The 14,063-nt window shown below is 34.5% G+C and overlaps 3 protein-coding genes across 3 annotated transcripts; 1 reads left to right on the forward strand and 2 right to left on the reverse strand.

Annotated features, from left to right (window-relative positions):
• Window positions 1-457: 457 nt before the first annotated feature.
• HELRODRAFT_162803 (hypothetical protein) lies at window positions 458-951 on the reverse strand (the record flags this gene model as incomplete). Its single annotated transcript, XM_009024902.1, has 2 exons — window positions 458-679; window positions 832-951. 2 exons carry the CDS (start codon window positions 949-951, stop codon window positions 458-460), a joined length of 342 nt encoding a protein of 113 aa, XP_009023150.1.
• Window positions 952-4,171: 3,220 nt separating this feature from the next.
• Window positions 4,172-7,292, forward strand: HELRODRAFT_162804 (hypothetical protein; the record flags this gene model as incomplete). The annotated part of the gene is made up of 3 exons (XM_009024903.1): window positions 4,172-4,298; window positions 4,701-4,871; window positions 7,216-7,292. 3 exons carry the CDS (start codon window positions 4,172-4,174, stop codon window positions 7,290-7,292), a joined length of 375 nt encoding a protein of 124 aa, XP_009023151.1.
• A 1,122-nt stretch (window positions 7,293-8,414) lies between these two features.
• HELRODRAFT_66826 (hypothetical protein) lies at window positions 8,415-13,739 on the reverse strand (the record flags this gene model as incomplete). Its single annotated transcript, XM_009024231.1, has 2 exons — window positions 8,415-8,546; window positions 13,071-13,739. Coding segments are annotated over 2 exons (801 nt in total), but the record flags the coding sequence as incomplete, so codon positions are not given.
• Window positions 13,740-14,063: the final 324 nt, after the last annotated feature.

Raw genomic sequence — 14,063 nt, forward strand, 5'->3', positions numbered from 1 at the left:
GCACGCCAAGCCTCCACGACTGGTGCAATGACTTCCCAATGTTTCAGCTTGGGAGTCAATGTTACTCAGGCGGCGTCTACTTTCTTGCTCTGTCCATCCAGTCCTATGATTCTTAGCTGACCCATTCTATCTAGATTTAAAGCATCAAAAAAATTTTCGCTGATGCAACATACCTCTGCTCCACTATCCACCAAATCATCACAGAATTGTTTACCCTGTACCTGGACCTTTAAGAAGGGTTATTTGAAAAATCTTTTGGCTTGCGTCCTTTTGCCCCTTCTATCTTGGGTCTGTTTGTTCAATGGGTCTTTTGACATCTGCTTCACTTGGCATCTCGTGGCCCGTTTTGTTGGTTTGTCCTTTATTTTTTTCGGACAATGTTTGGTAAGATATCCAGTGTTACCACAGGTATAACACCAAACTGCGGAAACTGGCCCCTTTTTATCTCCATTTTCTGCTACTTTTTGTTCATACTACCTTGATCCGTCATCGGTCGTGTTTTATATCCTGCCGTGAGATAGGTAGAACATGTCATATTCATGTTGGCTTCATATCGCTCCAAAATGTCGGCCATCCGATCAAGGGTAAACCACTCCTCACCCTCTCGTGTAAGGATATGATCCAATAAGTTCTTCGGCAACAGCTCCTTCATTCGATCTGCCACCAGAAGGGACAATATCTGGTCAAATGAAAATAAAATCTGAGGTAACTATGTAGTCTTGCAGCAAATGCCGGAAAGGTTTCATTCTTCGTTATCCTGGATACTAAAAATTCATCACGCAGTATCATGGGAGAGAAACGGCATCGTTGCAGTATCTGCTGTTTAATCACTTCATAGTTTTGTAAATCATCTTTATCGATTTCGTTCAGCACGTTTCTCATTTTTGCATCCAACTTGGATATTAATAACTCAGCCCTCAAACTACCTTCGACTTTAAACCTGTCAAACATACCTTCAAAAGAGCTGGAAATATGGAGCAATCCTTCGCGGTTCAACTAATTGACGCACCAATTTTATTTATTCGAGTTTATTAGAGTTTAACAAAAACTTTTAACAGGTATTTTCTAAACATTATTAAGTCTTTTATCACCAATATTTTGTAACAATTTACAGCTATTGTTACAAGTTACAACACAAAATTACTTGCTTTGAAACCGTACTTTCTGGTTTTTTCCCGAATGGAAACTCCGTTGTTTACATGCACCGATACCCACTTTCTTTTTCTGTTAGTGTGTATCCCATTTCTAACACTAAATGTAAGGGTTCTTTTTCAGTCCAACACAAAAACTTGCAATTTTTTAACAGAATAAAGTTTTTTTGCATGATAAAATCAAGTAACCAAATAAATTAAATAGTTATGGTCCACGTATCAATTGTTCCGTGTATAATGTCAATTGTCTGGTAAATGTCCTTGTGGGCTGTCTTGTACTTCTGGCTGCAGTGCGGTAACTGCCCATCTTCTAACGCTGACACTTTTGAATGTGTTGCTGAATGTACTGGCACCTTGCTATCGCTAAGCGCCTCGAGTGTTGTTGATCGCGTTGTTGAATGTACGGCTGCTGAAATGACGTAGAGTATGTTGAACCTGTGGCCACATCACGGTTGCTGAAATGACATAGAGTATGTTGAACGTTTAAACTTTTTCAAACAAATTCGTTTTTTTATAAACGAAATTTGCAGTCGCTTCTTCCTATTACTTTACGATTTTTTTTGTAGACGGATTTATTGATATAATAATAATGAGAAGAAGGAAAATGTTTAGATAATTTTTCTGGAGTTGTTCATTGAATTGAATTGCATCGATTAATTGGCAGGCTGTTTTTCACTGGTTCAACACATCAACACCTGTGCCAAACAGATCTTCAGTTCATGCAAGTCGAACCAGCACGTTCATCCTACCAGGTTATCATTTTTTTCAAGTTTACTTCTCACATACTTTTGGTGTGTATGTGACCTACTATAAAGAACCCTATTAGCTTCAATAATTTTTTTTATTAATCCACTTTTGGAAAATATTAAGCCATCAATCAAATATGTTCAATGTTTAATTGTTTATATATTTAGTGTTTATCGAAATGTTCCAACATTAATTAAAATTTTTGTGTTATTTGTATTGTTATCAAAGCTCAGTAGGCTATGTTTATTATATAGAATGGTAATGAACAACAAAAATCTATATCGTTTTATATATATTGTTACAGACGTGAAGGCAAGATAAGAATTGGTAATTAGAAATTAAAGTGAAGCGCTTGATAATTTAATTAAGAGGCGGAGCCAATGAAAACCGTATTGTAAAATGTCGATGATTGTAAAAGAAAGCGAGGTATAAATAGACCGACAACAAGAACGATAAGAGAGGGAGAGAAAAGAGGAGAGAGATTAGAGAGAGAAGTGCACGAATTAACAAGGAACGACGAGAATTACGATGAAGTCAGAAGAAGTTTCAGGCAGTCCTATTATCGCAGAGATATTTTGTGTGCGTACTGCAAACAAATTAGCGATAACGCCCAAGGAGAAGTTTGTCGCGAAGAATTCTACACGCGGTCTGCGAGTGAATTACGATAATCTTCCGAGAAGTGGATACTTAGGATTTACGGTCAAGAAACATCTGACGAGAAGAGCTTAATTATTGACGATTAGTTTTATCTTGTGATTTAACTGTTGATTAGTTATTGTTTTGTATTCTAACGATTTTAACGATCGAACGAACGAGTGATCGATTACGGCAATTGCCAGCTCTGTTTTCTTTCTAATAAAGTCATCTAAAATAAGTCTGTTTAGGAATCAAGAATCCGCGTAAAGAGAAATAACCATACCCAACAAGTTCTGGGGGTCGGTTATAACAATATATAAAATATATACCTTTTTTTATATATGTAAAATACATACCCTTTTCTTCACAAAATCATTTATTTATGTTAGTTTTTTTCCTTCAAATAAATTTGTTTCGGGTTTCCAATCAACATTTTGAAACTATTTTGTTTCGTTTTCGATTATAACCAAACTTCAAGATTTGAGAAGTTCAGTTTACTAATTAAACTCATCAACAACATCATTCATATGAACTCGTGAATAACATGAAGTATTACGCGTTGCGCTAAATTAAATTTTTTAACGATTTTGCCCTCGTTTAGTTAGGTTTTATCTTTTTTTGATGATCGTTACGATTAGTGATAAAAAACTCTCACAATAAAAAAAATTATCAGACTTGAGAAGAAAAATGATCCATCAACACGACCAATATCCATAGTGTTAGACAATTTGATGTCCAAGGAGACAGTGATTATAAATGCACACAAATTAAAGTCAATGTCAGCGAACTAAATAATGTTTGGATTAGCAGCGGTTTGACATCTGAACAGAGGAGTGAATCGAAAAACTGATAGCCGATTTAAAATCAAAAGAATCGTGTAAAGGTGGTTTTTCATAAGCAGTCAGGAGACCGGTAGGAAGATGGAGTAATGCAAGATACAAAATTTTACTACAAAAAATTAAGTTAGTAAATTAATTGATAATACTCGTTTAAAATATCTCAATGTTTTGTATGCCAACTTAGACGGATCATTTGAAGAAATAATAAAATTATTATTGAACATACTATGTAGAGCAGAAAAAGTACTTGAAGGCTTTTTACAAGGTGCATTATTTGCTAATGTTTTATTAGGTAATTTGTTCCATAAATTTTAATAAGGTTTTTCCACCCTTCAGCTTTTGAAATTATCTGATATTTGGACAGAAGTAATAGCTTTTGTTATTATATTCCCAGATTTCGAAAAAGTGTCTCAGTAAGACTCCTCATAAAATTTTGATTAAAAAAACGGTTCGGTTCGGTACAATGTTAATTAAACAATAATTTTGTGGTTGGAAAATTATTTACCAAACGTTCTGTTAGAGTAGTTGTTAATAATTTTCATTCAACTCTTTTTCCGGTTACTAGTGGTGTACCGTGGCAGTGGTTTGGGCCCTGTATTGTTCATATGTTTTTATTAAGGAATTGTTTGAAAGTCTCAAAACCAATATGACAATTTAAAACACTTTTTATTTGCCGATGATGTCAAATTGTTCAAAAAATTTCTTCACTTGATGAAGACAAATACTACAATTGGTGTTGAATAAATGTGTAGCATGGTATGATTCAAAATAACTTTAAATATTCGAAAATTTAAAGCCATGAATGTTTGTAAAAAGCTATCTCAATCTCAAAACTGTTTCTCCTACAAAATAGGAAATCTGGATATTGAATCTGTGAACAAATTTAAAGATTTAGCATTTTTCTATAATGATTATATAGGTTTCAGTCAGTTTGTGTGTAATTTAAGCAGTTATTCTAGGTTGAGTATAATTAAAGCTATGATGCGGTCTGTGTTGGAGTATGCGTGGTTTCTTAGTTAATTGGTGAAATTAGATGCATTGAAAAGGTTCAAAAAAGAGCGCAAATTGATTGGTATGTATTATATTGACACACTTAAGTATTTAAACTTTCCGATGTTAAGACATTTCGTAGTATTCGAGGGGATTTGATAATTTCGTATAATCAACTAAAAATGGAAATGACAATAAAATTTACTAGAGATGCATCATTGTGGGTAATATGGACAAATATTTAATGTATCACATGTTTTTAATTATGGGCATATAGACAGCATCTGCGCTCATTATTTTGATATTATATTATTAAATTGAATATTCATTTTAAAAGACATAACAGAGCACAAGGTTGCGAGTTCCAGCTCCAAAGACGTGGACCACTACTCCCACCACCAGCACAATCATCCATCTGATTCAAATGATGGAAGAAGTAGAAGACCAAGTTACAACCCTTCGTCATCTTCATCGCTGCTCATGCCCCACATTCACGATGCCAATGATGGTTTGTTGTTATTTTTAACTATTTCTTATTCAAAGAACAGATTTTCAACAAACAACCCCCAGTGTTGCTTCTTTTCTTCCACAATCCTTCTATATTTTACATGCACACTAAAATAAACTTTGTTATACGTTTGTCAGTAGAGCTCCTCGCTCATCAATATCTTTATACATAAACTTCAACACAATTTTTAGTTTCCTGGGTTATACTTTAGAATAAGTTTTTCAAGTTTATCCTGTGTAATCGTATATATTTTTTCGTTTGATTTTCAGTTCTGTTAGTTTACTCAGTTTATTTTTAATAGTTCAACTAACTTTTCATACTTATAAAAGTTTCTTAAAATGATTATCAGTATGATCATTTTATGAAAAATTACTTGTATTCATTAAAAAACTGAAAAGATATCTGATTTATATGTACATGGTCAATAGCGGATCTAGGGGGGCCTGTTAAAAATTAGTATAAGTCCTTGTTTTAACGGAAAAAGTAGTGTGGTGAACATAGAAAAATTTCGTACAAAATATTGCAAAAAATTCTCCCTCCGGTCATCAACACATTTTTTTGAAAACTCCCACCCGGTCGCCAATTTTTTTTGAAAACTTTCCCTCCCACTGTCATCGACTTATGGTTGAAAATCCTCCCCGGCCGCCCACCAACCTCTTCAGTAGCCAAATATTTTTGAATATTTTGGCCCTCTCCATCAAAGCTGTCTAGATCCACTACTGTATATGATGTGTTAAACTGCATCCGCAAGTATGTGTATGCATATGAGTGAGAGTTTCTGCTACTACATGTACAGATGGCCAGTACGAGTACGTATTGCACACCATCTCTCACCACGACTAAAGATGTGTTACTGTGAACACCTAAATTCTTTTAGACTAGACGCGTTTATACCCATTATGGTATTCATCAGTAGCCAAATTTTTGTAATCTTAATACAACTTTATAAAAGTACCTGAATACACCTTTGGTCATGGTGAGAGATGGTATAAGACACGTACTCGCATTGGCCAACCATACCTGCCTAGCGCGGTCGACAAATTCTCACCCCGATACATACTCATCTATCTACCGAAATGTGTTTTGTGAACTGCGACTCCATCTCTATTGATAACCTAAGCCAATCAATTAATCAATTTTCGTTTAGCGTCCAGAGACCCAGTTCCCCCGAGGTAGGACGTTGTTTTCTTTGCCATCAATTTTTTGCGCCAACCTAAGCCAGAACGCATAAAAAACTTCAACACAAACGAATCATTATATGCTGATGTATTCAACATGCTTACTGTCGAACTGCTAGGTGACAACTAAGTACACCAATGACGCACTCTGTAATGTATCTACAAGCACCGGTGTATCCCCAAATGTTTTTAAATTAGCAAAAATAGTCCACATTTTTAAAAGAGATAAAGAATAAAGATAGTGTGGGAAATGGTATACGATACGTACTTGTAGTGGCCAACCATACCTGCCTAGCATGGTCGACAAATTCTCACCCCTATACTCACCATCGGCCAAAATGTGTTTATAGATAACCAGCCATTCTCGTTGCTATCAGCATTTGCAAAGTCACTAGAGAAAGTTGTATCAATAACAACTACTTTCTTTTTATCCGGTTACAATTTGCTATCTAGTAATCAATATAAATTTAGAAATGGCCACTCAACTAAATTAGCTGAGGCTGAATTGGTCCAGAGAGTGAATTGCAATATGACTGAATCCAAGCTAACCCTCGGTATTTTCAGATTAATTAAAAGCATTTGATATAACCAGCCATGATTTACTGCTTGAAAAAATTCGTCGTTATGGCATCAGAGGAATACAAATACCTATTGAGGCAAAAGTATCATCTACATTTATTTGTTCAAATTCTGATTTTTTTTCTTTTCATACTCTTCTAATTCGACTGTTCATCCGTACAATTGAAGGTTTGAAATTAATCACATGAGATGATACAAATAGTCATGTTGCAAATCGTCATCTTAGTCTTCATTTTTTGTTATTTATGCAATTTATAAAATTGATTAACAGATAAGCCCATTTAAATTATTGTCAACTTTTAAAGCCAAATTAATTTGAAAACAAATTTTGAGTTTTTATATTTAGTTTTGACAAATTATTTTAGTCAATACTTTTTTCTTTTTAAATTTAGTATTTTCTCGGTTGCCATAAAGGTAAAAATTGTTTCATTATTTTATTTTCACTTAACTTTTTCAAATTTATTATAACTACCTATTTACTTGAAAATTTTAGTGATGTAGCAACTGGTTTAATCAAATTTCTCAGCTTTTGGTATTAAATTTAATTTGCGAATGAAATGAATGAAATTGAACATTTAATTTTTCAGTCCCTTTGAAAAATTCCATAAGTTTGCTTAAAACTCGGTTGGCCAACTCTCCCTACCTACCAAATGATTGTAAGTAACTTTTACCATCATATTCAACAACTCATTTTTTTCATTTTAAACTATCGCATTCCTCCCATTCTGAACTTACTAAAAACAAGTGCACATTCATTATTGCCTGCAACTGCTGACCTGCACTATAATTAAGGTCAACGTTCGGAGCATGCAGTTATAGTTCAATTTCTGTTTGCTATTCAATGGATTAACATAAATTATTTTCTAAATAAATAATTGCCATACATTATTTTATAACTAATCACCACGTCAATGACAGTAGGGAGCTTTCCAAGATATGATTATAACTTTTGCTAGCTCAATATTGTGATGATTAAATTAAGTACCGCAAACAGTATATAATTTCTACTGAAGTCATAATGAGTGACGATTTGAGTGAAGTACTGTTCATGCTAAAAGTCGTCTATTATGATTTTTAATACTTAAACGTGGAGCTGTGTTATGAGTATTCTATTATTATAATTATATTATAATTCTATACTTGTAATTAACCCCTCTGTGCACTATCAACACCACACGAAAAAAAACTTACTACTTAAAACTTACTACTCGGATAAGTGTGGCTGCATAATTTATAAAAACAATCTTATTCAGTTCTTCTTTTATACCACTTTGTGAGAGTAGCTTTATTATAACAGTTATTTTTTCCAAACAGATTCAACCACAAAAATGAGGCAGAAGCATGATCTTTCTCCCCACAGCACACTTACTTGATGACAACTTCAATCTCGCATTAATATTTGCTTGTTTATTGTACATTATTTTTAAAATTAAACGTAGATGTCGTTTTCCGTATTAAACATTAAATAATTTTTTTTAAATGAGCTTCTTATGTAATTATAAATGTACATCTTAAACTTAACGCTAACGGGCATTATTTATTCGCTGTCTAGTCTTTTTTGCGGTCCATTGTATATTTGTTGAATAGACGACAAATAATAAAATATAACTAATCGATTTGTTCACTTCTATATATTTGAAATTTTCAAAAAAAACAACAATTAAATTATAAAAAACAAACTTAGAGATTTTGCTTTTTGTTTTTGCTTCATCACAGATAAATTTAAAATTGTTTTTCATAACCGAACAATTTTTGATAACGTATATAAAATGTTTAACACATGAGATCAGTATTTAACAGTCACATTTCTATTCATTCCATAGGGCTTTAAATGATAAGCCAGATAGTGAGTTTGGTACATGTCTTTCGGGAGCATGTAGTGGAAGGATATCGTTGTGGTACTGCAACATGGTGGTCCCTGTTGAAGAATGTCAATTGGTTTATTTTTCCCAATTTACTTTTGAGAAAGTCAAAATTTTTGTGAAAACGTTAGACCAAACCCTGTAAAAAATGTTTATGGCCTCTGTTCGTTCAGAAAAAAAGTTGATGACCTTTTTGGTTATTTATCAATCAATCTTATATTTTCAATATTTCCCTTAAATTTAACGACTATATGTATAGTGTTTTTCCAACTATTATCATTTTCACTCTAGTCCTTAATGCTCCACTGCTCCCCTCGAAAATAAAATTGCCTCCTCCGGTGGGGCGTCGGTTTTGGGAAACACTGCGTTAGACATCTAAATTAATCTGCAAAAAACCAATTTAGGCTAAGCAAAATACTTAATATTTATAGACCAATCATTTGCCTAATATCTGAAATCCAAATTCGACAGATTAGACAATTGCAGTTGATTTATAAAAAGATTTTTGTTACGATCACAGATATAGGCCACTAGTTTTCTATGGTTGCGATCCATGAAAAGATAGAATTCAAAAATTTTGTCCATAACGCACCGTTTAGCAAATTGACAAAAGGTTGAAATGAGGAAACAATGGAAAAATGAGCACATAATTAAAAAAAATCTAATTACACTTTTTTCTTGTTTTACAATTCAATTAATGTATGTTGTAAATTTTATCAATGTTTTAGTTTACAAATTATTTTGGCGAAAGTATTTATTGCACTATGGTCTTACTGTTACAAAACTTCAATATTATTAATATTTTCAACCATTGTTTTATCAATTGAAATTGTAAATTCATTTTAACATTTAATGAAATGAAAGTTTCAGAGAACGCCCAAAAATGAAACTCAAAATGCCAACAAAAACAGACATTACGAAAAAATTACACATTTAAATAAAGTTCAACTAAAGAGAAATTTTGTTCTACTATTATAAAACTATTCTGGAATGGTCAAAAGACGGCCAAAAATGGTGTTTGAATTTTTGTCAAAGAATCGCTAGCTCAATAAGTACTGGATATTAAAAGGATTAATTCACGTCTCATGTGGATCAAGCTTCGCATAGAAAAGCAAACAATGATTATTTTTTCTGCATACGCACCACAGACAGGTGAATCAAAAGAGATAAAAAATAACTTCTGGGCTGCGTTTTCTGACACCATCTCAACAATACCAAAATCTGAAACAATCCTGATTGGAGGCGATCTCAATGGCCACGTTGGAAAGAAAACAGATGGTTTTGACAACGTACATGGCGGTTTAGGCTGTGGAGAACGGAATGAAGATGGCAACCGCATCCTTGAGCTTGCTGAAAGTCACGGGTTTTGTTTACTGAACACATATTTTAGAAAAAGGTTGGAACATCTCATAACATACAAAAGTGAACCATCAGCCACGCAAATTGATTTCTTCGCTGTCAAGCAACAACACCGAAGGCTATTCAAAAATGTCAAAGTTATACCTGGCGAATCATGTGTCGCCCAACATAGATTCCTTGTGGCAGACCTGGCTGTCGAACCGTCACAACATAAGTCTAAACAAAAGCCTCGGAGAATCAAAACGTGGAAGCTGAAAAGCAATATTCATCAAGAAAAAATTCAACAGATTGTCGCCACACAGTTGGACCACCAATCGCAAGCCAGTACAGATTGGAGTACATACAAAACCGTTTTGGTAAACGCTGCAACTACAGTTTGTGGGAAAACTGGTACAAAACGTCAGCATGAACGGGACACTTGGTGGTGAAATGACAGTGTACAAAATGCAATAGCTGAAAAGCATGGCAAAAATCAAAGTCTGTTGATGACCATAAAATTTTCCGTGAGATAAACAACCATGCAAGACGTCAAGTCGCACTGGCACGGACAGATCAGTGCAGAGAGTGGCTCACTAAAAGCAAAGGTAAACAAATAAAATCTCTGTATCGTATAGCAAATCAAGCAAAGCGTACGAAAAAAGACATAGTTGGTGCCTCATGTATCAAAAACGACAAAAATGAGATGGTTTTTGAACAAGATGAGATCAAGCTACAGTGGAGAGAATACTTCAACCGTCTGTTAAATGAAACAAATCCCATCAATTCCGTCAACTTTGACGCTCCACCCATCGAAGGTCCGATTCCAGACATCACTGTAGAGGAGCTTACAGAAGCTCTGAAAGCTATGAAAGATGGAAAGGCAGCAGGGCCCTCTGGACTAACAAATGACATTATCAAAACATCTGGTACTACAGGTATCCAAACGTTACTACAACTTTGCCGTGAAATCTGGAGAAATTGCTCAATGCCGACTGAATGGAACTATAGCATGACAGTTCCGCTATACAAAGGCAAAGGTGATCCATTGAACTGTTCATCATATCGGGGTATACGTCTGTTAGAACACTCCCAGAAAATTGTCGAGAAAATCATTGAGAGAAGATTAACGTCGTGCATCACAATCGGAAATTATCAATTTGGTTTCCTGGCTGGGAAATCAACAATTGATGCAATTCACATACTTCGGCAACTGCAAGAGGCGTACTTCGCAAAGCATCAACAACTATCACACATTTTTGTAGACCTTGAAAAAGCATTTGATCGAGTTCCCCGTGAAGCAATCAGGTGGAGTCTACGTCGACAACTCATTCCAGAATATCTTGTTCGACTTGTGATGGAAATGTATACGAATACTAAGACTCTCGTCAGCACAACGGTTGGAAACACAGATGCATTTGACATCGGCGTTGGAGTTCACCAAGGCTCGATTCTCAGTCCACTGTTATTTATAACTGTGATGGAAGAAATCACAAAACCGATACGCACTGGTGACATTTGGAATCTAATATATGCTGATGATATCGTTTTAACAGCCACTTTTGAGCAGAATGCAGCACAGATGTTTGAAGATTGGAACACCAGACTCGCCGATCATGGATTCAAAGTCAACATCAGCAAAACCAAAGCAATGAACACTGGTGAACCCATCCAATCCACAGCTACTGGACGATGGCCCTGTTCAGTTTGTAAAGCTGGTGTAGGTAACAATTCAATCAAGTGTCAGCAGGGTAACCAGTGATGTCACAAACGTTGCTCAAAAATAATTAATTGGTACTTTATCTAAAGTGTCCAATTTTGTTTGTCCTGCTTGCATCAATCCACAACAACAAATTCGAAATAGCAATGTTTTTGAAGCCCTTAAGGTAGAGAAAGTCACATCGTTTCAATATCTAGGGGATGTTCTAGATTGTACTGGAACAGCTGAAGCTGCCGTTCGAGCACGCATACGTTCAGCCTGGAATAAATGGCATCTCCTTGCCTCTATATTGATGCGGCGTGACATCCCACTACCACTACGATCAAGACTATAAATCTGTGATAAGTCCGGTCTTGTTATATGGAGCAGAAGCATGGCCAATGACAACCAAACTGAAACAACAACTTCAACGAACCGACACGAAAATGCTCCGATGGATGGAACGAATTAGTCTGAGGAACATCAAATCTACCAAAATCTTGCGTCGTGCTGGTTTAGATGATATAAAGGACGAATGCCGGCAACACCGTCTGCGGTGGTTTGGTCGTGTCAAACGAAGTGGAAACAGTGCCATAACTTCTCTTGCAGATGTTGAAGTACCTGGCACACGTCCCAAAGGCCGTCCAAAGAAGTCCTGGTCGCAAACAATCAAGCAAGACACGAAAGCTCTAAATTTAAATGAAATGGATACAACTGACCGTCTAATTTGGCGCAAAAAGTTGATGGCAAAGAAAACAACGTCCTACCTCGGGAAACTGGGTCTCTGGACGCTAACCGAAGATTGGTTGATTAAAGAGCAATTTTGTAAAATCTGAATTACCCTGCGTGAAAACTAATGTTTAAAAAGTTTATAATATTGAAAAGTCAAACGCAAAGAATCAGTGTTTAGAGGCGAATCAAAAATTACCATTTCAGAAAGAAATATAAATAATAATCAATTTCATCAAACTTGAGTCTTTTCACGTACTTAATGATATTATTCTGTACTTAATTGTATATAAATAAATTCTGTACGGACTGATAATAATATCAGTCAATAGTGGTTATGCATAAATTAAACTTAACGAACAACATATTTTAAATTGATGATATCTGTAATAAAATGCCGGTGTGTTGTTTTGTAAATTTCTATTTCATTGATTCACACAAGAAGCTTCAATGTTTTTTTTAACAAGTGTTGAGAAATCATGAGAAAGTATTGCCCTACATATAGACATCCTGTCATTTAGACACCAACAAAGTAGTAGCCTAACTTGTAACTATTTAGACCCTACTCGCAAGTTTTTAACAATTTTAATTTATTATGAAAGTACTAAATAAAGACATAGCGAGGTCAAAACTAGATTCGAAAGTCCTTATTAAAGTTTTTGATATAGATTTTTTTTTTATTAAGGAATGTTTAGAAACGTGCCTTCTTGAAAAGGCGCCCAGAGTAATTACTTAATTACCAAGGTTTGCCTCCCATTGCTACGTCACTGAAATAACTAGAGATAAATATTAATTACAAAACAACGTAAAAATTTACAGTTTTCCATGGGTAATAGGAGTAATTGAAGATCCAATCATCTTTATCCAGAAAAAGATCAGTTAAAATAAAATATGGAGGATAAGGATGAAATCTTTCCATATTTTTTTCATCTCTTGTGTCTATTGGCATTATATTTGAATATTTCAAGCATTGCCCCATGTTTACATCTTCATAACCACCAGGTTCTGCTTTACAGAATGCACTGTATTTGGCTTTTAAACCTTGTCTCACAAACTTGTGCAGAGCACTCTTACTCAATACATATCCTGCTCCTCCACTCATGTAACCCGCTGGAAAAAAAAATTTAAACCTTCGACCCAGGTAAGATGAGCTTTTTTCTTTGAGTTGAGTGATTAAGTATCTCAAATTTTCAATATTCATGTAAGTGTCGTCATCTGCCTTCACAAACCAATCAGCATCGTTCAGGTGATTTGTATAAATGTACTTGAAAGCTGCTTTCGTTTTGTTCCATAGGAAATCGTAGCCCTCGTTTATGTTTAATCCTATTGCTGGTAGATGTGTGTCATTTTCAGAGCTCATGAACAAAACTTTATTGCAGTGCTTCCCCCATGTTTCACTGATGTGCTTTGCTCTCAATTGAATTGTTAAAGGGCTTGTCATGATCCAACAAAGTATTCTTATTTCATCATATAATTTCTCTGCTAATGTTGTGCTGCCTGCAGCTGAAAGTATAAATAATAAAGGGAATTAATAAAACAATTATTGTTATAATATAAATGTTACTTAAATAATCCTGAAATTATTTTTTTTAGTCAAGAATGTAGCTACAGGAAAAAAATTGAAGAAAATTAATTAGAAAAAAAAGTTTAATTTTTAAATAACTGTTTTTAAACAGAAATCCTCTTACTTATACCCCATCACTAACTTTCTAATACAAATTCAATATAAGGTATATGTTCATTTTATGGCTCTAATTGTAAGTTTTACGCCTTTGCTTATAAGCTTGAAAATTTTAACAACGTAAAAACT

This window comes from Helobdella robusta, assembly GCF_000326865.2.
Source record: "Helobdella robusta unplaced genomic scaffold HELROscaffold_4, whole genome shotgun sequence".
Taxonomy (NCBI): Eukaryota; Metazoa; Annelida; class Clitellata; order Rhynchobdellida; family Glossiphoniidae; genus Helobdella; species Helobdella robusta.